This window comes from Calypte anna, chromosome 1, assembly GCF_003957555.1.
Source record: "Calypte anna isolate BGI_N300 chromosome 1, bCalAnn1_v1.p, whole genome shotgun sequence".
NCBI lineage: Eukaryota > Metazoa > Chordata > Aves > Apodiformes > Trochilidae > Calypte > Calypte anna.
Genome location: NC_044244.1, coordinates 93,068,432 through 93,093,778, shown reverse-complemented (window position 1 = coordinate 93,093,778; position 25,347 = coordinate 93,068,432). Strand labels below are relative to the sequence as shown.

The window sequence follows — 25,347 nt, the reverse complement described above, 5'->3', positions numbered from 1 at the left end:
GGGTGGCTGTGGCACTGTCAGCCCCGGTACTCCGTGCTTCTGCTAAATCGGTCTCAAATTATTCTGCCAGAGCAAGTGTTTGTGTCCCACCCTCCTGGAGGAAAACCTTGGCCTATAATGACTGCAGTCAGGGTCGATCTGGAACTGGCTTGGACTACAAAGCTCATACGATCATTTGTCACTAGGCATAGCTGAAGTTTTATCACTTAAAAACTGCAGGATGTATGTCAAAGCCATCTCTGCGAAAACAAAACCTGGGTTGGCTGATTGAACAGCTTCTTGGCCTTCTATGTATTCCTTACAGAAATAAATACAAAGGTACACATTGCTTTGTCCATCACCTCGTGGTCACCTTATGTAGATTTGTATAAGGAAATATTTTTAACTGGAGCAATATTGAGACTTGATTCAACTTACCCTAAAAGACTGGAGCTTTCCATCTTACCAGCTATGTCTACACTATGCAATGTAGCACAGAGAAACCCAAATTAACTTTCTGTCACCACTGTCTGTCTGCAGGTGCCCCATAGCACCCATAGGTTACAGCAAGTCAGATGAATAATATAGCTGTAGTGAATTCAGAAAAGAAAATGCAGGACACATCCATTCCTTACCATTCCCTACATACTGTCCTGTTTCTGTGTGCAGTCGGAACAAAATTGTTTTCCCTCCAGTATTCCCCTCACCTGCAGAGCATATCCAGAGCCTGGCTTTCCCTCCTGGGACTAACCTACAGAGCCTCCCTCCCACTGCTTCCCTCTCCTGGGCCATGCTCTGGAGAAGCCTGTGTTTTGTCACAGAATCATAGAATCGTTTGTGTTGGAAAAGACCTTTAAGATCAAGTCCAACTGTTAACCAAGCACTGCCAAGTCCAACACTACACCGTGTCTCTAAGCACCATATCTAAATGTCTTCTAAATACCTCCAGGGATGGTGACTCAGACACTTCCCCGGGCAGCCTGTTCCAGTACCTAACAAGCCTTTCAGTAAACAATTTTTTCCTAATAGCCTATCTCAACCTCTCCTGGCACAACTTGAGGCTGTTTCTTCTCATCATATCACTTGTTACTCAGGAGAAGAGATCAGCCCCCACTGCCCCCACTGCATTACAACCTCCTTTCAGGTGCTTGTAGAGAGAGATAAGGTCTCATCCAGACTTAACAACCTCAGTTCCTTTTACCTGCTCATTGTAAGACTTGTGCTCTGGAACTTTCACTGGCTTTGTTGCCCTTTTTGGACATGCTCCAGCACCTCAATGCCCTTCTTGTAGTGAGGGGTCCAAAGCTGAACAGAGGTGCAGTTGAGGAGCAGCCTCACCAGTTATAACTGAGAAGAAAAACCAAACCAACAAGCAAAAAAAGACTTCTCTGAACCCCTGATGTGCAGCCACTCAGCTCTGGCAGGTAGCTGAGCTTGCAAGTTGCAAGTGCTCCAGCAGCAAAGGCAATGCCAGCAGCCTTGTCTGTGATGCAGGACAATTGCTATTTCAGGGCTAAGTGCTAAGGAAAAAAATGTCAAGAAAAGGAATGAAACGTGAGAGAGGAGACTGCACAAAATGTTGTCTCTATGTGCAGGATTGTACAGCAGATGTAGATGAGGGGCAGGAGTTTCCACTCCTGAAGGGAGTGAAGGGAAAAAGACAACAAAAAAGGGTCCAAGAGCTGTTCTGGAGGAGTGAAAAGAACCAAAGAAAGGGAGGAAAACGGTCTACAAAAGATGGCTTAGGAAAGCGAAGGGGATATGGAAGACAAACTGCGTGAAACTCCTGGTTAGATATTTTGCTTGCTAAAACAGAAACATAACAGCTTCCTCTTTTCTCTCCTCCCCAAGATGTGCTAGCATGCACAGAAACTGCATGTTTCTATTTTCAAGCAGCCCTGCCTTCTGAGAATTTGAGGGGGCAAATCAGGGAGTGTCTGTCTTCACTTGCTGCAGGCAAAGGGACAAATGGTAAAGGGAGCAGGGGGCATGAGTCTGTGAATTATTTTACTGGGGAGCATGAAAGCATGACAGGGAGCAGAAAGGAGGTGGTTGGTGGGGACAGCAAAGGAAAGATGGGGTGTCGTGGAAAGTATGTGAAAGTAACACCATATGCCAGAAGGATAAAAAGGATGTAAAGGAAAGAAGAAAAAGGGGATGGGGGAACCAGTGCTGGCAATTAGTTTTTGGTTTAGAAAAAGAAAATGCAGAATGGGGGAAGGTTTTCTGCTTTACAGTCTGAATTTATTAGCAGCTTGTATTTGCTGAACGTGGCCATCCTTGCCTCTGCTGGAAAGTGTGCATCTTGCTGGAGCGGCACAGCCTCTGTGGCAGAAGAAGCAAGGTGAACCCCCTGGAGAATGTGGAAGATCATTCTCCATTTGTCCTGGTACCACTGGAACCACACAACGGGATCTCCGAGGACAAGAGAAAACAGCCCATCCAAACAAAATCTGCCCAGTTTTCCTGGCCCCTCCCTGCCTTCCTGCCCCTGAAGCCGTGCGGCTTTTCTGCAGCTGACCTGCTCCTCAGCCACCATGGGGAGCTGCTGTCCAGCCCCAGCCTCCTGTAGGATTTGAGTTCATCAGGCTGGTGGGAATTCAGGCTCAACAGGATTTATGGAAGCAAATAGCATTGGCTCTTCACCAAGGAGAACAGGATTTATTAGGCTAACTAGTGTCTGCAGTGAGCAATGCACACCAGCATACAGACTCTCTTGCATGCTGCACTGAATGAAGGGGATTGTTTTGGTCCCCTATTGAAGCCTTTTAGGTTGCTCTGAAAAGTTGTTATCTGAAGCAAATTTCCAGGCTCTCTCACTTCCTCAGATATATCTCAGAAAGGAGAAGGATTCTCTCTGTTGTGGTGCAATATTTCTAGGGGCTCCTAGCCTCCTTGCATAACAAGTTCAAGAAAGTATTGTGGGCTATTAGTTCTCCTTTTCAGTTTTTGCTTATTTACACTACAAAACCAGTAAATAAACAGTAATATCTCACCATAGAATGAGCCTCTTTAGTCCCTCCAGGGGCTAGCTGGTTCATGGAACAATCTTAATTTCTGTGTGGTTTATATGCAACGGGCCCACAGGCTGAATCTGGGGGCTGTGTCTCTACAGAAGGTGAATTTTTACAGAGGGTGGGTAAGGTCTCCCTCCTGGCTAATCCATCGACATGCTCTGTCTGCCCTCTTCATTGATGGCTTTACCCTGGTCCAGCTCTCTCTTTAGATAGCACTGTTGTTGGATGGGGTGGGAAAGGTTTCTCTTCAGACACAAAGTCTAGCTACGTGCCAGGCCAGGCTTCCTGTCTAGGTCATGCAGTCTGTCCAAGAACAGAAACCTTTGTTTGTCCAGATAACACTTGTAGGCTGTGCAGTCTCTCTGTGTGTAGTGCTTGATTTCTGAGCCAGGCCAGCTCCCCTCATCCAAATGACAGCCAGGGTGATTAAAGTCACTTGCCGCTGTGTTTGACAGTAGAGACTGACCTGTGAGTCAGCTCTGGCAAAAGCTGAAGTACTCAGTGCTTTGAAGTGCCAATGCTCCATGCCACATGAGACCCACCATGCAAATTGTTTCTAAAAATGTTGGTTAGATATCCTCCTGAGGAGATATTAGCCCTGCCAAACAAGGCACTGCTACTACAACTAGGAAATGGCACACAATGCAGACCTTTGCCAAACACAAAAAAGGTGTTGTGCATAAGGCATTTATTTGTTCTCATTCTCATTCTCAAAGTTCCCAAAAATGACTTGCTTCAGAATTCAGCTTCTGCCCCTTTCATCTGTGTGTTTTCTAAAAGATAGGTCAAATGAATATAGTGCCGGTCTAGAATTCAGCTAAAAGTTCTCTTTACCATGCAAGCTTTCTCTGTGCAAAATGTGTTAGGGAGTGGGAATGCTGTTCAGTTTTCAACCAAAAAATCTTGCTGTTTATTCAGAGGTTGGGCTGCATGCTGAGGAAGCTGTTGAGATAGCCAGCTGTAACACTGCTTTCCAGGACTTTGAGAGATGGGCAGAAGGACTGGCCTGAGAACATAATCAAAAACAAGGATGTATCCAGCATAAATACCTGGATGTCAGCAGCCATGTTCTGAGTGTAACTTTTTGTTAATATTAAGCCTTTTTGTGTATTAAAACTAGTAACTGGTAGAGAAATTGTTCAGTCTAGAAGCAAGCTGTCAATGGCTGACACTGATAATATTTGTTCCATCCCTATATTAATATAATGGGGTGTAGTCATCCCTCTTAGAACCCCAGCTCAGTTTGTTCTCTGAAGTCAGGCAGATAAGCAGTGAAAGAAGTGCTCTCCAGAGAAATTTCAGGTTTGCAAGAGATGACACGAGCTACATGTACACCTCTGACCAGCCCCAGCTTGCCTGGTATGAATGAGGGTGGTCTACCTCAGTGTGATCTTACTATGAGCAGAGCCACTCAAGCAAAGCATTGCAGGTGGAATTCTCCCTGTACTATGCAGCATTTTTCTAACTCCACTTAGGGACAGCCTTTTGCCCAGAGCCTGGGAGCTAAGCACCCTGGTTAATCTGAATGATGATGTTACTACTCAGGCTCAGACTGACAGTCAGGAACACATGAAATCATTAAGTCTTCCAGTTAGTCTAACACCTACTTTTATGTGGCCACCACACAACACACACTCCCTGCCCAATAGAGCCTAGCAGGAATCACTTGTTAATTGCATCCTTTCATGTAATTCAAGCATCAGTGGTAATGGGACTTGCCCACTCACATCAGTTCCCAAGGGTGCACTGTGCCTGGCACACGAGTCTGGGTATACACGAGCATGCGTGTGTGCGTGTGTGTTCTCAGGCGTGCTTCACTGCAGCTGCAGAATTAGAGAGAGAAAAAAGTTGATGGTACAAAGCGTTCCAGCTGACTTCATTTCCTGCTGATAACTCCCTGAAGAGGAGGGTGAGGCTCAGCATCTGCAGTGTTAGTTTAATGATGAGGGGTGAGGGCAGGGTCTGTGGGAGCAGATACTTCAGAACATGATTAGCGGAATGGTGGGTTCAAAAAGCGAGTTTCCCATAGAAAACACTGCTCACATTTGCTTCCTGTCAGTTTGCTATTGTCGGAGGAGCCCCTGTGTAAACCCAACACAAAACAGGATGTTGGCTTTTTGAGCTGATTGATCTTTGAAATGCAAGTGCATTTTCACTGTGATTACTCTATCCCCTTTTTTTCGGTTGAGAATTGAGTTGCTGTAGTGGGAACAGGAAAGCTTGATACCGCTTTCTCAGGGGATCAAAAACCCAGCCTGGTAACAGCTGCTAGTCAATAATACAAATTCTGGAAAATTATGTGGATACCATCAGCCAAAGCCAGAGAGAGAGCCAGGCAGAAGGAGCTCAGATACTGGCACTGAATAGGGGAGTTCTACTAATCTCTAAACAAATGTCTTAACAAAGTGCCAATATTCAATCTGTCTTGCAGACACCCACAGCTCATCCACCACCCTGACAAACATACCTGCTGAGTTTGGGTACCCACACAGGCACACCCAAATGAGATAGCTGTGTGGACACTAATATCTGAGTCAAAGTTTCAGATGGCCCCCAAAAGCTTTCATTCCTGAGTTGCCTTTGAACAAGTTATTGCCATATCCCTGCACCTCCTTTCTCTTGACCTAGCACCCTATAGAGGCCCTATTCATACTTCATAGCCAAAATGCAAGCAGTCAGCAAATATTCCATAAGGAGATTTTAACATGGCAGAACTAGTTGTGCTCTCTCTTCTGCAGGCAAGCCAGGATGAAGGATTCCCTTGCACCTCTCCCCAGCATGCTGGATGTAGCAGGAACAGCAGTAATATGGCCTGAAGCGAACTTGCTGTTTTGGCCTCACACATCTTAAAAAGAATCAGCTGGGAAGCTGCGGTATCCAGGGGTCCAAAAGCACAACATTTTCTCATTCAGATTAAATTTCCCCCTAGAGTTTTCTTTTAATGGCACTTGTGATGACTGCATCGCTTTCTCCTGAAACAGATGTAGAAACTTATCTTCGCATATATGAACAAGTTAGTTTAATAGACACTGCTATATCGTAGGTCTGTGAACAGAGATACACACAGAGATGCAGAGAGTCATAATCTAAAATATCTCACATTCATACTTGCACATACACATAATGTAAAACACCCAGTTTCTTGGTGTGACCTCCTATAACAACATCTGTTCCAAGGTCCTTGTGGTTAAAGCATACGGGTTGTTTATTTCAGATTTTCTAGTGTTTTTCAGTCCAGAAACAAGAAAGTCTAGAGCAAATACACACCTCATGCCTTCCTGTCTGGATAAAAACATCCAGACAGTGTTTCTGTGCATTCTCTCCTTGCTCCTTCGGGAAGAAAAAATATCATTAATAAACAGAACGGTACCATATATCATGCTCAGAGCAATGTCATTTGGAAATACTGCTGGCAGAAAAGTTTTGCCTTGTGGCAAGATACTTGGGAACAGAAACAGAGTGAAGAATTGTGGTGTGGCAGCTGCAGCTACCTTTGCTTTAGTATTAGTATGGGTAAAGTGATACTATCTCTCCCTAGCAGTTTCCTTTTCTGTAAACCTAAGTTTCCTCTGCAAAGTACAATCCCTGAAAGCAGAAAGAAAATACTAAAATAGACCCTGAGCAGCATGAAGCAACCATTGGAGGTATGTGATTTTGACAGTCTGTTACATGGCAGACAGCTTGAAAGTGACACTTGTGACCAATGCCCACAGTGAAATCCCGAAGCATGAAATCCTCCTCCTTCCCAGCAGCAGGCAAAGGGTGAGCAGCCAAAGCACCCTGCCCTCCCTGATAGCTCAGTTCCTATCCCTTTTCCTAATTCAACATTGCCAGCAATTCAAGAAATCAGTAGGATTTCCAAAGAGGAAGATATTTCATTTTTACTTTTCTTTTACGTTTTAATCTATTTTCTTACAGCTGCAGAATCTTCTGGTTGCTTACAATAGAGGGGTTTCAACTAATCCAGTGTTTCAGCAACAGAAGATTAATTAGTTCTCTTGCCCAATCTCCAGATTGCAGAAACTCAGCCTATCATTCTTTCAGCTAAGGGCTCTGTAGCCATTGTATATTGAACTTGAGAGATAATGAGATCATTATTTAAATCTGCTAATTCCACAGGGGTCCTACAGCATGCAGTACAGCAACAGTTAATTATACTTTAAGAACAACAGTGTTGAGACAATTTGTCTGTTGCAATAACCTGGGATATCATGATGGTCACATTTAAATCCCCTCTGAAGTGTTTTCCAAGCAGAGACACTGCAAAGGAAAAGTATGCATCCCTTTCAGAAAAGATGCTTTAACCCTCTTCTGACCCGGAGGTTATCATCCCAAAACGATGACATGGCATTGTGTCACTTTGCAGCTGCATGCAGAGCAAGAAAGACAGCAGAAGACAAAGAGAGTGTTTCCAAATTCCTCTGCACCACCCTGCTCTCAAGAGGTTGGGATTGAAATTCTTCCGATGGAGCATATGCAAACAGTTGCTAAAAGAGATGTCTACAACACTGCAATATGAATGGAAAAGGAAACTGCAGCAAAACATTCCTGAGGCTTATTTTTTCCCATCTGAATTTCTCTGCCACCACAGAAACTTCTTACTTCCAGTGGACAAGTCTGTCCTTCCCTGTGAGGGGAGAGAAGAACATCCTTCGTCTTTTGATCTGGTAGTGTGAGAGACAGATTCAGAGTTGAAAGATCTAGTCCTGCTTTACAGCTAGGCAGTGACACTCTGCATGAGGTCCCCCTGCTTGTGCCCACATCTGTGCAGTGCCCTTCACAGTGGAGCCCTGATCTCTGACTGGGGAATCACCCAGCAGCACAGCAGTACTGCTGATACTACTTCTGATACTACTGCTGATACTACTGTCATCCCTGGGAGTCCCATCCATGCACCAGGACACCGAAGCCTTAAATTCTGTTCAAATACAGTCATCACCCATGGCTCCTCTTGTGCCCCTCTAGCCATTACAAAGACAGTTCACTGATGACTGAAATTACCTAGAAGTGTGAGGTAAAAGAGAAGGGAAGCTGCAGTTAAAGGAAAAAAGATCCTCCTGACAAACAAACAAGCAAGCAAGAAGATCCTGCAGACTTGGAGAGGGAAGGATAGGCAGGGGAGACATCCAGGCAGAGACACCAGGGGAGCAACTGCAAGCAAAGGAGAGAAACAGGCAAAACAAGGCAAAGAGGGTAATAGAGAGTAGTAGAAAATATGAAGGGGAGAAAGAAAGAAAGGTACAAAATGCACATGTAGTGTCCCCAAGTCTGGGCACAGCAGCAGAGTTTGCAGTTTGTTGTCTCATGAGCCCAGCACTCCGGGAAGGACAGTATCTGTTTAGATTTGTGTCTAAATTTAAACACTGATTGCTTTGCCTCCCCCTCCTCTCCCCTCCCTCCCTTCCTCTCACCCACCCGCCCTTCTTCCTTGTTCGTAGTGCAGGGCCACTCGCTGGGCTCTGTCAGTTTTCAAGCTGAGCAGCAGCTTGGATATTACCTACCCTCCCTCCACAGCAGCAGGATTTTGCTCTGGCTCGGCTGAAGCTTCCCCACACATAAGAGGGAAAGGGGTGGGGAAGCAAGACTGACCCGAGGACACCTCTCTCTTGCAGGACATGGAGGTAAAGAAAACTTTTTTTTCCACCAGCTTCTGAGTGGCTCCTCGATCTGCACTAGCTCCACCTTGCAAAGCAATTTCTCAGAAAGGCAGCTCAAAATACCTTTTCGGTGAGGGTCAGATAAATGTCCCTCTCCCCCCCCACCGCAGCTCCCACCATGACATTACAATGAGTGGTGGTTTTGAGTTCAGATTTGGAAAGTAGGGGGACGGCATGGGTAGACATTCCATCTGTGAAAGGGGAAGGAGGAAGGACAGCCTTTTTACTGCTTTAGTCTCTGAGGTGGGAGAGTTACATCTTTAAGGGCATCATTTGGAAAGGAGGCTTTAAAAATTCAGTAAAAATGGGGACGTGAAGAGAGGTGAACAAACTGTACAGGATTAGCGGGCTCCTTGGGGATGATTCCTGCCCAACCCCTGCAGCAGCAAGCAGCAGCAGCAGCGATTTGGACCCTGAGCAGTGTCCCCCCCGTTCTACGTGGACTGGGGCGGTCTCCCTTTCGTTCTTGATAAGAGCATTTTGTTTCAGGAAAGGGACCCCAGAACCGTTGCTTCAGCGAGGTAAATGAGTAGCACACCCCCAGAGGGTTTCCTGTGCCTTTTCCTCCATGCTGTGTGTCCCATGCTTCAGGAGAGTCAAAGCTCTTGTCTGTGGGTGGGCATACTGCTGGTGGACAGGGGCATAGAAGTAGGAGTCAGGCTTCCCTGGTGATTAAGTCCAAGCCTTCTCCTGTGTAGCACCCTGCTGGGCAAGGCAGTTCACCTCCCCTTGACTCTTTTCCCATTCACACAAAATGAGAGTGATGGTGTTTGCTTCGCTCATGTCAGGCTGGATTCTCTAGCTTTCCCAACTGTTTTTTAAGTGGCGAAGGAAAAAAAATATTTATTTTTAGGAGGGGCACAGGAGCTAGAAAGGTGATTGCAACATTGGCAAAACCTCAAATGACGAAAGAGAACTTTTGGACTTTCTCTCAGCTAAACACATATCTTGCTAAACCATTTAATACTGTCTTCACAGAAAAGCCCTTTTCTGCATCAGTGCAGCCTCAACAACAGAGAACATGCAGCAAAGCCAGGGAGTAGTGTGCTCAAAGCACCACTACTAATTTTCTTTGAAAGTTCCCAGTTACCTGTGCTGGCCTGACCCACAGGCAAGAATTAAAGATCAGGCATGATCATTACCACAGCAAGCCACCTTAACAGATTTTGCTGTAGAGAAGGACCAAGCAAGGATCAGACCAACTCAGCACAGACTACCTGTGGCATGACAAGACAGATAACTTCATTAGAGATTTTAGGTTTGATAGAGTAACTGTTTGATAGAGTGACAGACCAGTTAATGCTTGTTTTATTCTTTTTCATTATACACTATCAGAGTTTCTCAGAGGTAAAGGGGAGTCAAACTCTTAATTTGTTCTGCTGTGCACAGTTACTGTGCACAGCCACATATGGAGCATAGACTAAGTTAGGTCCAACACAGATATTTTGTCATGTTGAGGATACTCTCCCCCAGACTTTCTCCTCTCCACACACAGAGGAGTGCACCCCTTGAGTATTTTCTGTTGTCTGCCACAGCAGTGCTTCAGAGTAGAAAGGAATGGATGTCCTTCTGAGAGACTCGTGTGACACATACTGTGGGTCTGTCAGTCAGGAAGCTTCTCTGAAGTATTTAACCTAAGACCTTCTGACTGGATTTTGTTCTTTTACCTCTATTTCCCACATTTTCCCCATGTTACCATGTATTCTGATAATCTGTAGACTGCTGCATATATTCTTATTTTAAAAGCATCTCAGCTCCTAAGACATTTTTAAAGTAGTGTACTTGGTCTTCTCCTCCTGCCCCAACCCTCCAGAAAGGTGGTTAATGTCCCAAAAGTATGAAGATCTTAGACCCAAATAGAGCCAAAAGCAAGAACTTGAGTTCATCTGCCAGTTCTGTGCTTCGTTTCTTCCCGAGAGCTTTTTTTCAGGCAGTAGGACCCAGAGACTCACTACAGCCTTTTGCTTTACAAAACAGATTTAATGGTCCTATGCAACAGGAATGAGAAGTTTTGTCATTTCCCCATGTGCTTCATCAGTGGTGGGCAGAGCTTTTCTGTGCTTTCCTGCTGGCACAACTGGCAAGCTCTTTGCTCTAGAGGGACATGTGAGGATTACCAGCATTAGGGAAAGAAAGGGCAGAGGGCTGACCTTGCCAGCTGATTTCCATCAGGTCTTTGGCAGGAAGAACCTACTTTAGAGAAACCCACAGAAGCAAGATAGTTGGGATTGTTTCCTAGAGTGGTTACTGTGGTTTTGCTGCTCCTTAGGGGCTGGTACCTAGTCTTGCCCATTCTGCTGTCAGGAACAGGCCACACTGAAACCAGTAACTGTAACTATTTCACAGAATCACAGAATTGTCACAGCTGGAAAACACCTCTAAGATCACTGTGTCCAACTGTCAGCATCCCCCCCCGGTAAAATATATGCATCAATATCTGTATCGCTCACTGGAGCATGTCCTGAAGTGCCTCATTTACACAATTTTTAAAATACTTCCAGGGATGGTGATTCCACCACCTCCTAGGGCAGCCCATTCCAGTGCCTGACTACTCTCTCAGTAAAGAAATTCTTCTTCACATCTGGTCTAAACCTCCCCTGGAGCAACTTCAGGCCGTTCCCTCTGGTCCTGTCATTGTTCTCTTGAGAGAAGAGGCCAACACTCACCTCCTTACACCCTCTTCTCAGGTAGTTGAGTGAGCAATAAGGTCTCCTCTCAGCCTCCTCTTTTCCAAACTAAATATCTCCAATTTTCTCAGCCTCTCCTAATAGGACTTGGTTTCCAGACCCTTCACCAGCTTGGTTGCCCTTCTATGAACTCACTCCAGCAGCTCAATGTCTTTCTTGTAGTGAGGGGCCCAGAGCTGAACACAGCACTCAAGGTGCAGCCTCACCAGTGTTGAGTACAGGATTATGATTTCTTCCCTTCACCTGCTGACCACGCTGTTCCTGATACAGGCCAGGATGCTGTTGGCCTTCTTGGCCACCTGGGCACACTGCTGGCTCATGTTCAGCCGGCTGTTGACCAGCATCCCCAGGTCCTTTTCTGCCTGTCACCTCTCCAGCCACTCCTCCCCAAGCCTGTAGTGTTGCATGGGGTCGTTGTGACCAAAGTGCAGGACCTGGCACTTGGCCTTGTTAAACCTCATTTTATTGACCTTGGCCCGCTGATCCAGTCTGTCCATGTCCCTTTGCAGAGCCTTCCTGCCCTCGAGCAGACTGACACTCCCACCCAACTTGGTGTCATCTGCAAACTTACTGGGGAAGTACTAGATCACCTATTTAATTTAATCCCCTATTTAATTTAAGGTGCCAAAGAGGGAGAAAGAGGCAGCAAAACCTTCTTACAGTAAATGTAATTTCATGAGTCTGCTGTTCTTCAGGGCTTTTTTTGTGAAGAACCACCTTCTTGATGCAGTATGTGTTTGAGAATTAGCTTTCTTTGCAGTGTTACAACTCAAGAAAGAAACTTGAAATCATGAGGCTTATGTCACAGACTCTTAACATGAGGAATTCTTTTAAAGTGTTTCAAGTTGGCTTGGATGAAAGCTAACCCACTTGTAAAAAATCAAACCTTGTTTGCACTCATGGTACAAAAAAGGATCAGAAATTTTGTTGGCATGTTAGTTCACATCTTCAGATTTTGTCCAAGCTATCTAATTCCCACAGCTGTACCAAACCTTGCTGCAGACGTGATTTAAGGCATCCACTGGAAGTGCTTGTGGCTTTCTGCAGCCTGTATTCAACAGCAGTCATAGCATTTCTCTTCCCAGTCTCTCTGTAGGAGCTTGGGAGCATGGAGGCATTTGAACTTTTCTCACACAGCAGAGGGAAGCAATCCAAGACTGAACTGCAGTTTGGTGGCTCTCTGTGGTGCAATGGCTTCCCTTTGCTGCAAGGTGCAGCAACCAGGTTTATTTTGGAAAGGCTCCCCTCCTCTTTGTGCCTACCAACAGATTTAATTTCTTTCCATGACATCTCCTTTCCTATGTCTGTTTTCTGCAACTAACTCCTGGTAGATGTTTATTTTGCTTGTTGCTGCTACACTGTCTCTGGGGAGGGAGATCTTTTCCAGGGCTAAGAACAGTCCTCTGCTCATCTTGCCACATCCCTTCAGGCCAACCTATTGGACATGGCTTCAGCCTCAGGCCCTGTGCTCTCCCTACACCACAATGTTCTCATCTGGGACATCTGGGGAGTGATGAGGCCACTGGGTCTTTTCAGTAAATCCCCATTTTTTGCCAGGTGAGGATACCCTAGGTCCTGCTCCACTCCTCTAGTAAGCAGAAGAGCAGCATGGAGAAAATTCGCGAGTCCTCTGTTTTCCATCTCAATAAGAACCTGCAGAAACCTCTCAGGGTTCAAACATGTCCTCTCCCTCAGCTGGCAAGTTCAGAAGGCACCACTGGCTGTGGACAGACAGATATCATGGCTGAGCACATTTCCAGGTCTTTTATTCCAAATGCTTTTTTTTATTTTCAGGAGCCATGGGTAATGATGCCCTTACCCAAACTACAGCTATCTTTTAGCAGAAGTACTTGCCCTGTCCCTAGAAAAACTGCAATAAGGATATGTTACCTGTCACCCAAGAAGACTGAAGTGTAGGCACTGGAGAAAGGGTAGGTAGTACTGTGCAGAGAAGGGGCTGAAATCTGTAATCATTATGGTCCTCAGAGCAGCAGGACAGTACACCAAAGAGGTGAGCAGGGCTGAGTGAGGTCTCTGCCCACCCTTGAAGCTGTGGAGCCAAGATTAAGCACAGGCATTACGCCACTGCTAGTTCTGCCAGGAAACAGTTTCCCCTTCTCAGGAAGCTCTGCTGCTTGGCTTTCATTCCAAAAAATTAAAACATTTCTTTTCCACACTTCTTTTTTCTTTTTGCTTAACAGAACATTGTAAGCTCAAAATGTAGTGCCTGTGTAGAAAAGGGGACGAGTACTTAAATATATTAGGAGAGGTACCATATGACCCCATTTTACTCCTCAGGTCTGGGCAGACTTAGAACCTGCCTGGCAGTAAATGCCATGTCTACAGCAGAGCTGGAAAGGACCAGATTTGCCAGACTTCCACATTCTGGCAACTGGATGAAGCCTTCCTCTTGAAGAGCAGAAAGAAACAAATCCAAAGCCCCAAGGGCTCTGCTGTGACCCTTACTTGTACCTAGCAGCAACTGCAGAGTTAAAGATTTGCAGAATTAAAGCTTTTCCTATGCCACTGGAGAGGGACGATTCTTCTGAACCTGTCCTCTCCCTCACTCCCCATTTTAATCTTTGGGTATCTGAGTATTTCATGTCATGGAGACAGTATTTTGGAAAAGCTTTCTTTCCTGTACTCCACAGCCTAATTGGCAGGAGGTTACTGTTGAACAACACAGTATGCATACCGTCTCTCATACATTCCCAGGATCTGCTTATCTGAAGAACAGGGGGAAACATCAGCATTACTTTATCAATAGGCACTGCTGGTTTTCGTCATGGAAATGACCAAGCCCATATAAAGTAGGGGTGGTTTTCCTGTTTCCAAGTGTTTGGTTAACAGTTGCAGGGAGGGAGATGCTCCTCTTCCTAAAACACTCGCTCTGCTGCCTCAGTTTGGAATCTGGGATGGCAGCCATGCCCAGCAGCAAGAGAATCTGTTTGGAGGACCTGTTTGTTTTACTGGTGAAACCTTCTTGTAGGTGCTGTAATACTGCAGAGACACATTTTGTCTTGGTGACTTACAGACAACTATATACCTTTAACAGTTTGCATAAAGGCATGCATAAAGATGAATCTGATCTAGAGGCAGGAGATCTATTTGGTAAGGAGAAGTTACTACACATTTACTGAGCAGTTGTTTCACACTTATTTTCAGAGACACAGGACACGTCACTCTCACTGAGCCTGATGTAAGCATGGATTTAAATCTCGCTTCATCCAAGTCACAGCATATCCAGCTATAAGTCATGCCAGAAACACTTTTACATTAACATCAAGTCTGAGGCATATCTTTATGGTATCTTATCACTAGTATATGGGTCCCAGTACAACCACGAGGCTTATCTGCCCCATCAGTGCCTAATGAAGTTGTCACCTGTTAGAAGAAAATACATAGGTCCAAATTCCTGTCAGATACAAGGACATCCCTTGCTCAAAACAAAAACCTAGACCTCACCTGCAGCTCTTATAGATGCATTCCCTTTTTCTTTTGTTCTTCAGCATGAAATTATAAAAGAACTCAAAACCCAACAAGCAGGCAGCAAGATGGTAAGCTTGTTTTTGCAAATACGCAAATAAACATGTTTAGCCTTTATAATGAGATGCACACAGTGTTTTGGTCAGTGTGGATGACTACTGGACAATATTCAAAGGATATTGATTTACCACTGCCAGCTTCAACAAAGCCACTCAACCTCAGGTTTCTCAAAGTCATGCTCTCAGCATTATCAAATTGTGCTTTTGTACACACTCGTAGCTATGGCGTACAGTGGGGCTTTTCTGAGCATCTTGAAGTACTTCACAAAATATAACTCTTTCCCTCATGCTCCATCACCAAACCAAGCTACATATTGCTTCTTAAAGCCAGAAATATATTGCTCACTTAGACTGCAGCTTTTCAAGCACAGAGAACTGATGCATGTGGTTTGGAAAATCTTGGTATCTATAAAGGATGCAGACCAATGACTTGCTCAGAGAAAGACACGAAAATGCAAAGGCAAGGGAGAGCTGACTCAGAAAAATGGCATGAAACAAGTGATTGTGACTATGGAGGAAGACAGGACAGTAGTCTAAAACACAGAGGAATAGAATTAACTAGTGCATCATAACAGCAGTACACTTAGGAATAATGGGATCCAGTAAAAGGGAAGAGGTGCATCTCACCAAAGAGCAAACAGAACTTCTAGTAGTGAGGTCTGGATGGGTTCAGAATAGTGTAGTAGAAACCAAATGCAGTGGAAACCTCTTTGCTGTGAGAAATTAAAAAATATCCTGGACACAGCATTAGAAAGGTTATGGTTGCAGTGCTCTTCTGTTGCATTAAAGAAGTAACAATGATGAGGCCACCAGAGGGGCAGGACCATACTGTTTCTGCAGTACTTCCACATGTGGAGCTGATAGCAGAAGCTAATGGCTATTCAGCATCAGGCCCCCAAAGTGTTTTTGATTCCTTCCTGTACACCACATTGTTAAGCTCTGCAAACTTCTGTCTCTGGGAAACTTAGATCAAAATAAATGAACATCATATCTGCAAGAGTCTGGGAACTGTTCTTTTATTGTCTGACTAAAACACAACCCAAAATTTACTTTATATTCTTTCTTCCTGTTTTAAGAATGGGTGTCTTTATCCTTTAAAGCTGTGAACTGCAATCATGGGTTATTCGAGTCAATCATCTTGAAATACCTTTCTGCTGAGTACCTTGTTCGCCAGTGTAAGTTCAGATGAAACAGATCCACTTTATTATACACACACTTGAGCTTGTGTGCCAGGTTTCCTAGGAATCTCACCCCTTTGGCCCTGCAGTGATTGTGTGTTTAACTTGGGAAATGTGCACAGTATTATTTGGTTTCCCCTTTAGACTTTACAAAGTGCACAGAGGTGTGCTGTCCCTCCATAAAAAGCCAGTGTTTTCATTCCCAATTTCAAGGAATATATTCCCAGTTATAGGCAGAGAGGCTTTCCATGCAAACAAATACAGGTATTCACACTGGTCCTCTAGACAGCAGGTAAGGAGGACTAAGTGGAAGAAAGGAGACTGGAGCATGATATGACAGGAGAAATAAAAGTATCAAGTCAGGCAACTCAGACACATTGCCCATAGAGAAGGGAAACAGTCTTACCACCTTTTATCTCCTAGTTCAATAGAAAGTTGTCTTTTCCACCCATATCAGGACTTCTAATCTCATGTGATATCAAGGTCTGCTAGGTACAGATCAAGAAACCTTTGCCCACAGCCATCCAGGGATGTCCTCTCAGCCCCTCTCCCTCTGCTCCTTTGTATGTACTGAGCATGGGACTCACCTTCCTTGACTCTGCCCTCCCACCCCAGTTCCCTGCCCTTGGCACCTCACACCACTCCAATTGTGACTTCAAGTACCTGGTGTGGGTCACCCACCAGCAATGCTCTCCATGCCAGCCCTCGCAGACCTTTGCTCAGAAGTGTGGATGCTCAGGGTCCAGTCTTACAGGGTCCATCCTCTGCAGCATCTTCACACTCTGATCCAGCAACCTGCATCATCTCTGGCAGCTCTTGGAGCCTTTATAGAGGGCACCAGTTTAGTCTGTAGGTTCTTAAAGGCCAAAGCTGGAAGCCTTTTCTTTTTGCAGCCTGTGGGAAAGAAAAGCTATCAGGTAATGAAACTGTCATATACTATTTTGTCTGCCTCTGCTCTGCAGTACAAAAATTGCTGGATCATTCACTTGTAAGCTGAATATAATTTTTCTTCTCAACACCTTTCATTTTAAGGCCCATGAATTGCAGTGACATGCTGCACGGTGCTTCCTAATGCTGATGTTATTCACTGAGCAAGTGGTGAGCAGGCACCGAGCTCACACTTCTGGATACCTGGTTCCAGAGGCCCAGTTTTAACCTGGGCAAACTCTGTCAGAAGTTGAAGGAACTTAGACCCACTCTTGCAACAGAAAGAACATGCCACAGTTTAAATCAGTCATTGGGAAAAAGAAATTAGAGCACTGATGTAGGCAAACATTGGGTTTCTCCTTTATAGAGCTGTTGGGAGAATTTTATAAGCATGTTAACTCAGAAACAGGGATAATTACCTTACTCAGATCATAGTAAAAAATCCATGTCAGATGCGTAGCTGCAGCTCAGCAATCGCTTGTGTGCATTTTCCTTAGGGTGTATATTAGAGTCATTTACCTATGAAAAGCTCTAAATTGTTAAATGCATCGTGAGAGCTGATGCAGACTGAACTGAAAATTCAGAGACATTTTTAAATATAACTGCAAATTGCACCTGCCTGGATCTGTTTGCCCAGCATAGGTCCTGGGTTTCAGGCAAAGGGAGGGCAGCTGCTGATAAAGCAGCTTTGCAGATCCTAAGTGCCCCTTGGGTTGCTGAGCCCTCCAGGATCCAGCTCAAAAGACATCTCTGTGGATATAGCTTAGCATTCACACCTCAAGCTGGCTGCTGGCTGAGTGCTTACTATCACTTTCCTCCGCTCCATATCTGCGTATCTTTTTAGACTGAATTCCTGACTCAGATAAAAAATGAACTTCCTTCTCTGACCTGCTTGTATCCAGTGTAGACCTAATTTAATAGCAATGTGTTACAAAGATTGCACAGTCCTCACTGATGAGTCCTGGAAGCTGCAGCAATTGGGAGCTCTGTGTAGGCTCATTTTCCATTCTGATTTTCTCTTCCCAGCATGATAAATTAAGAGGACCTGAATCCCTCTGCTGCTACAACTAAACTGTCTGTAGTCTTGAGCTTAAATTGGGAGGTATCACAATCTAGTTAAAGCATTTAACCCAAGTATTTTGAATTTTTCACGCTTCTTGCATTCTGTGTCCCTTCTTTGACAGTTTGGTGACTTCAGTTTCTAATTGGACCTTCTGAAAAGCTTCAGACTATGTAATTAATGCAGACTACATGTGTACCTCCTTAAAGTTCATCCTCTTCATCCGTTCTTCTGGTCCAAGAGCAATCCTTTCCTCATCTCACCTGAAGCATCTTATGTCTAAGCCTCCTCCTTTTGAAGCCTCTTCCTTATTTCAGACTTCTGCAAAAAGCAGGGCTTTTTTCCTTACCACACATGAGGCAACCAGAGAAGAAGCTAAACTGAATCACAGGTGAAATCACAGGTGATTCATCGGGCTGAGCCATTTCCTACTACAGGGGCTATTCCATTTGCTCAGCCTGTTTCCTTCAGAGCAGCTGCCCAAGCATCTCTGTGTCTGCAGCTGAGCTCTGCACTGTGTCTACAGCTACAGGACTAAGAAAGTTGGTTAAAGCTACATCGTGATTTAGGTGGTTTAAAATAATGACTCTCTGCAAGGCACATTTTAACCAATGGAAAGCTGTTAATCTCAGAGGACTGTATCAGATAAACATGGCTCGTGCACTTTGTTTCCCATTTTCAATTAGTGTGCACATATGCCCACCCTTCCTGGCCATCTCTCTCCCCTGTGCCTTAGTCAAGGAGCGTGGGCCTGTATGACATGGGATGTACTTGCCTCACAGGCTGCACTTTTTCTCCTCTCTGTGCAGGCAGACTGGGAAGTTTTGCCAGTAGTCCCTCAATTAGCTCATCCCTCATCCTTCTAGAGGACCAAGAACTCCCCAGAACAAGACCTGGAAGTACACACAGAGATACACCAATTTATCTGGGGAAAGTTGACAGGTTGTGTACAGTTCCCAGACCATTAGGAAAAACAAACATCTGAGAGGGAAACATCAGGAAGCTCAGAAGGATCCTGAGGAAAGCCCCAGGCAGGAACAGAGCTCTGTACAAGCTGCTGGTGCAAACACTGCAATAGGTAAGCAGGCTGTGTCTCACAGTGGCCATCACTGCTCTTCTTCAGTACTACCATCTCACCCCTCCACCCCTGGAGGCATTTTCTAGTAGCATGAGTATCTCAAGGACAGATCCCAGATACTAGCTGTACAAGCTGCTAGAGACACATGGGAAGCAATGTGTTCCAGTCCAGCCAGACCATGGGCTTTGTAACAGCTGTTATCATCTGTAGATTAAGACATCAGCATCACTTTTCCAAGGGTACAGATCAGCCCTTGGCTCTGAAGGAGCTATTCCACATCTGGAGTGTCTGTGGATTCCTAAAAAAACATGACCTCATCAAGTTACCTATTCAATTGATAATTTCTGAGAAATAACCCCCTGCTTTCCCCCTCATGCTTTTCATGTATATTATATGTATTTTAGATATGTGTTGTAGCTCATGTCTGATTGTATCAACCAAATTTTCAGACAGTATTTGTTGCTGGAGGACTCTCATCATATGGAGAGAAGGAGTTAATGACAGGACTATATATCCTGCTTGACACACCAGTAAAGTCAGGTCTCTTCCTAAAATATGTCGAAAGCTGTGTAGGTGGTCATATAATTTAAGTCTGGTTAAATAAAAAGTGGTGCTGCTTGAAAGAGTGTAGGATCTTCGGTTATTTCTGAAAGTGATACACTGGCTCTCCAATGATGCTGAAATCCTGCTACCAAGTCAATGCCCACTGGTCTCCTTCACTGTTGCCTTCTTTAAAAGAGGAGCTAAAGGATGTGTTTTAGTGACCCTTTTTTTCAACATCTCTATCAAAATTTTCATAATCTTGAGTAACAGGAGTGCATGGTGCATCAGCTGCAGGATTCTGGCTCTCTGGCAGCACTCATGTTTTAGAATCACTAAGTATTTCACTAAAAACACTTAGAGCTCTTGCAAACGATGCAAAAAGACTGCAGATGTGTCACTGGTGTTCACTTGGAATGAGGAAAGAACTCTGTAACATCAACATTGTTCTTGTAAGGCCAAATGCTCATTATAATGAGCAAAAAAATTTTTAAAGTTTGTTTTTTTAAAACTGTTTGTTCCAGATAAACACAGCCAGTATTTAAAACCAACAAAAGAAAACAGCAGGACAGTAAGTTCCCAGAACTTCATAAAAGGAGAGGACACATAATTTAGTTATCTAGTATAGTCACATTTAGTAATTGCAGAGATTTTTTTAAAACTAATCACACCTTTGTAACTCAGTGCTTAAGGTTCCTAATGGCTCAGCTCCAATTTGCAAGGTAAAAGGTACCACTGAATAGTGGTTATATCGATGGTTTGAAATACATCACCAACTACAATGGCCACATAGTGACCTATCAGCTTTTGAATCTTGCTTTTTTATTTTTTGCTTTTTTTTCTCTTGAAGCTGTAGTGTATTACATCTCTCAGCTTCCTTTAAAGTGGCATGCCTTACCCCCTTCACAGCAAAATCCTGGAAAGAGACACCAGTGCACCCTAGAGACTCAGACGGGAGAACCCCATGTGTTATGCCCATGTGCATCCTGCACGGATGGGTTTTTGAAGTTGCACTGTTTCAGGTGACAGGAAAACTCCTCTTGCAAGGAGGGGTACTCCAAGAAAGGCTGCCATATGGCTTGCTTGGGCACAGCCTCTGTGCCTTTCATCATTCGTTTGCTGTGTGGCTGGATATGACCGCATCCAGCCAGATACCAACTTTATCCACAATTCTTTTCCTGCTGCCTGGAACTATTTCCACATTGGCTGCTTGGCTTCTCTGCAGGCAGCTGTGTCAGACTTTTAATGAGGCAATTACATACACATGGCCCTTTTACAGGAAAGGGTGAGGACTTTTCTCCTTGAGTTGATTGGACTCCTTATGAGGCTTATCTGTTTTCTCTGCTTTCACAGCCACACTGGTTGCCTGTTCTGTAGGCAACTGGTCTGGCTGGCAGTGTGGGTTTTTGCCTCTCCATCTAACTCTCCTTCCCTTTTCTCCCCATTGTCTGCAAGAAAATGTTCCCTGTATCTTTATAGCCAAGTGATCAGGATTATCATTATGACTTTTGACTGTACCTTAAACAGCTTCTCCCCCCTGTAGCCTCTGATTTCACTGGTACTTAGTAGCCTTTTATTTCACCTTCCTACCTCTCATCCTAACACCCTATCTTCTCACTGCAATAGGAGTTCTCTAGTCCTTTGAGTACTTTTTGGGCCTTTCCCCTTGACAGGCTGACAGAACTGTGGTTGTTCAGCCTGGAAAAGAGAAGGCTCTAGGGAGACTTTTTAGGGGCCTTCCATTACCTGGAGGAGCCTACAGGAAGGCTGGGGAGGGACTTTTTGCAAGGGCATGTAGTGGATGGGATAGGGGGAAATGGTTTCAAGCTGGAAACCATTAGATGTAGATTAGATATTAGGAAGAAATTCTTCTCTGTGAGGGTGGTGAGACAGTGGAACAGGTTGCTCAGGGAAGATGTGGGTGCTCCATCCCTGGAAGTATCCAAGGCCAGGTTGGATGGGACTTTAAGTAACCTGCTCTAGTGGGAGGTGACCCTGCCCATGGTAGGAGGGTTGGAACTAGATGATCTTTAAGGTCGCTTCCAACCCAAACCCTTCTATGATCCTATGAATAATCTGTCTTCTGGCACTAAATCTCATTTCAGTTGTTCTTATTGTTACTGTTTTAAACATCTTTGAGCTTCTCCTTCCTCTCATGTTGTTGCCTTATTGGGCTAGGGAAATCACAGTCTGACTCTGCTTGCTGAGCCTACACAGGTTACTGTGCACAGGCCATGGTTAGGATGAAGTCCTGCAGCAGCAGGAAGGCTGAGCTGCACAAACAGGGGATGCATGTGACCAAGATGTGAAATCTGTTGTCTTGCTAGCGAAGCCTCTTTAATAAGCCCTTACAATCATGCTGGATATTACAAATATTAAAGAATCTTTAGAAACCAGGCTGAAATGCCATTGAAAAGGTAGTTCACTGGGAGGCTATCAGTCCTTTGTGAGTGCTGGACTTCATTAGGACTTGGTTAGGAAGAGTTTCATGGCAACAGGTTATCTCAGTTAATTTGTGCCCAAGGTACCCTGTCCCACACAAAATCCAGATGACTGCTTCTCATAGATACATAGATGAAATGCAGATACTTGGCCTGGGTGCGTGATCATGCAGAGCTGACTGGGCTAATGACCTCACTGGTGCAAGTACAGCACCACACAGATTCATCCAGTTTGATGCTGCCATCAGGTGTCATGCAGCACTCTGTGACTGTGGGACACAAATCCCTTACTGTAGGTTTCCCTAGGTTGCTTTGCATTGCAGCGTATCTGTCCTCAGACGTGTGTTGTGGAGAACCAGTGTGCCACACAGCATCATGTGTCCAAGTGGAACTTCTGAATCCCCAGACTAAAATTCTACCCTGGATTTAGGGCTGAGGACAAGTTACTGTGTTCTAGGTCAACTGTGTACAGAACTGAAATACTAATCCATATCTTCAGCCTGGAAAAACCCCTTGCAACCATTGCCTGACTGCTGGTTCCTTCCCTAGGCATCTGCCTGCTTGATCACCCTGCTCGGCCTGTCATGGGTGGTCTGCTGCCCAGACCAAACTGACATTATAAATTGGGCATTTCCCTATTACACTCCTCCCACCTCATATCCTCATCTCTACTCTCCCCTCTGTTCTCCTGGGGGAATACTCTGAAGATGGTGAACACAAGCAAACGGGATGACATATTCACAATAAGCACTTCTAATGGAAAAGGAAAATGTGACACCTGTGTGTTGCTGGGGGTTTCTGCAGTCATCTCAGGCAAGGACTTCCAAAACACTACACATACACATCAAACAATTTTTTTTCCTTTTAAAGTGATCTGCCACCTCCTTCCCTGAGCAGCAAGTTGTGACAGAACAGCCAGATGCCTTATCCTGCACAGGGCACAGCAGAGCCAAGACCTGCTCAAGTCTCCATAAGGGATGGGATGAGGTTTCATGCGTGCTGCCCCTGCACAGGCACACTGCCCAGCAGAGCCAGGTGCTGCAGTTTGCTGCCTCTTTTGGTAATGATGGCTCTTGATCAAACTGTTCTTGGCAGTCTTTGATAGACATGATAAGACACTTGCTCAGGAAGCTGATGGCCCAGGCTCCATTCTGTTCTCAGGGCTTCAAACTCTTTGGTCTATCTAGCAAGTGATGATTTTTAATCCAATGCTTAAGGCAAGGCACTCACCAGCCTGCCTCTTAGAGTCATGCCAATGTGTAGTAAAGAATTCCAGGTTCTATGGGACAAAGGGGAGCTCATGCACTTGCCTGGTGGTCGCAGTGCTCTCCTGACAGAAAAAAATTTGGCTTCCCTGGGAACCATTTCTATGGGGTATGAAGCAGTGGCTACATATCCATTAAAATGTACAACCCTGCACATCACACTCTCAGCAGAGGCTCCTAACCATGAAGGTCTGAGGTACTGCTGCTGTAATGAATCAATAGGCAGTCACCAGTGTTGTCACTGCTAAGTGCTAAAGGCACACTCAAGATTTCACTTGTTCCTTTCACAGTGATATTTTCTGGCTTTGTCAGTCTCACCGGACAGAGCTGAGCAAGCACAGGCCAAGCACTCCTGAGAGCTACATACCATGGCACAAAGAAAACAATAACTTGCCATAAATCCAACCTCAAAGATTTCAACAGCAGCCAAAGACTAGTGCAAGGTGGCTGGCATACCCTTCCTATATAAGGGCCTTTCTAGCCTGGGTTGTTGATCTTAGGACATGCTACTAACAAACTACCCGGAGACAAACAGGAGGCTGCTTTCTCTGCTTTATACCCAGGGGGCTGTGAGGACAGCTGCAGGAGTCCCACCTCAGCAAGTTAAACTGAGACTTCATGCTGTTAGTCTGCTGAGAAGAGATGCCTTTTACGAGAGCTCAGGAAAGATGGCATTGATACTGACCATCCGTCATGAAAAACAATGCTACATGACATGAGCATTGCACCCACTGTACTATGTCAACAGCAAAGGGAGGGACTTCCCAGAGGGAAGGTTAAAATAATGATTACCTCATTTTATTTTAATTGTAGCCACTCTCTGAACCAGGAGGCAGTTAGTGGCTTTACCATGTCTAATATCCTGATGTCTACAGATGTTTCCTATAATTCTTTTGTGAAGGACACAGATCTTTGCTTGCAAGTCTGGCACTGGCTGCTCTCTGCTGCCCACCTCCTCCCATTCAGCACCAGCTGGCTCTGCCGACAGGGGCAGCTGCAGCATTACGGGTGGTGATGGGAGATGCATATGCACTTGACCTGTGGCACCTAGCTCCAACCTCCACCCTGTGCTCCTTGTTGCCCAGTATAAACTAGGTGGAGAGGTTTTTGTTCACAATAACCATTTGCTTTGATGTTCAGGATGTCTAAACTGTCCTGAGGCTACTTGGAAAGGACTACCAGAGAAGAACTGTCAGCAAGCTTCTGATCCAAGCAGGCAGCAAAGCTTTCTTGAGGAAAACCTCACTCCAACCATTGTGCTAACTATCTGTGTCCTAAACACAGGTAGCTCAAATCACTAAAAGAATGAAAATCATCTGGAATTTTCCCTCTGCATTAAGGGGCAAGGGCAGGAGTATATGAACTGTTTCTTTACAGCATAGCAAACAAGTTCAACACAGTGTTTCTTTTTTCAAAAAAGCATCTGTCCTTTTACTAGTTTCTAGATGCATGGTATCTCCCACCTCCACCCAATTCCCAAACCATGCTGTTGTGAGCCTTTAAATTTGGCAGATCTGAGACTGTAGGTTTGAAATTCCTGCACTGTATTTGGGAACTTCTTGCTGTCTTCTGGATGAAAGCTGTTCAGCATTGCCAAGCTAGGATATCCTCATGTTACCCTTTGGGCAGTGCTTGATCCTGAGTGGCAAGATGGCAGCAGTTTATGAGAGGACTCTCCAAAGGAGAAAATGAAGACCAGAACACTGCAAGACTTCAAAAAAATGTTACCTTGGAGAAAACTCCTCCCAAACATAGGGAAATGTTACATATTTTTACATTTTTTTTGTAAAGTAGAATTTTACTGCCCTTGCTCCTAAAAATGACCATGCAACCCTCCTTTGACATCATTGACATCATTGAATCACGGAAAGATCATCCAATTCCATCCCCCCTGCATGGGCATGAATACCTTCCAGAAGAGTAGGTTGCTGAAAGCACCATCCAAGTCCACATTCTTTGTACTATTCTGCCCT

General features: G+C 44.8%; 1 protein-coding gene across 4 annotated transcripts in view; it reads left to right on the top strand.

Annotated features, from left to right (window-relative positions):
* Positions 1 to 8,408: 8,408 nt before the first annotated feature.
* Positions 8,409 to 25,347, top strand: part of RCSD1 (RCSD domain containing 1) — a 33,591-nt gene continuing 16,652 nt past the window's right edge. For 3 of the 4 annotated variants that reach the window (XM_030455573.1, XM_030455562.1, XM_030455554.1), the window contains exons 1-2: positions 8,409 to 8,617; positions 14,850 to 14,897. In XM_030455573.1, the coding sequence (XP_030311433.1) occupies positions 8,612 to 8,617; positions 14,850 to 14,897 (54 nt within the window). In that variant the 5' untranslated portion in view covers positions 8,409 to 8,611. The remainder of the gene's footprint in view (positions 8,618 to 14,849; positions 14,898 to 25,347) is intronic. The other variant, XM_030455565.1, reaches the window with a different exon arrangement.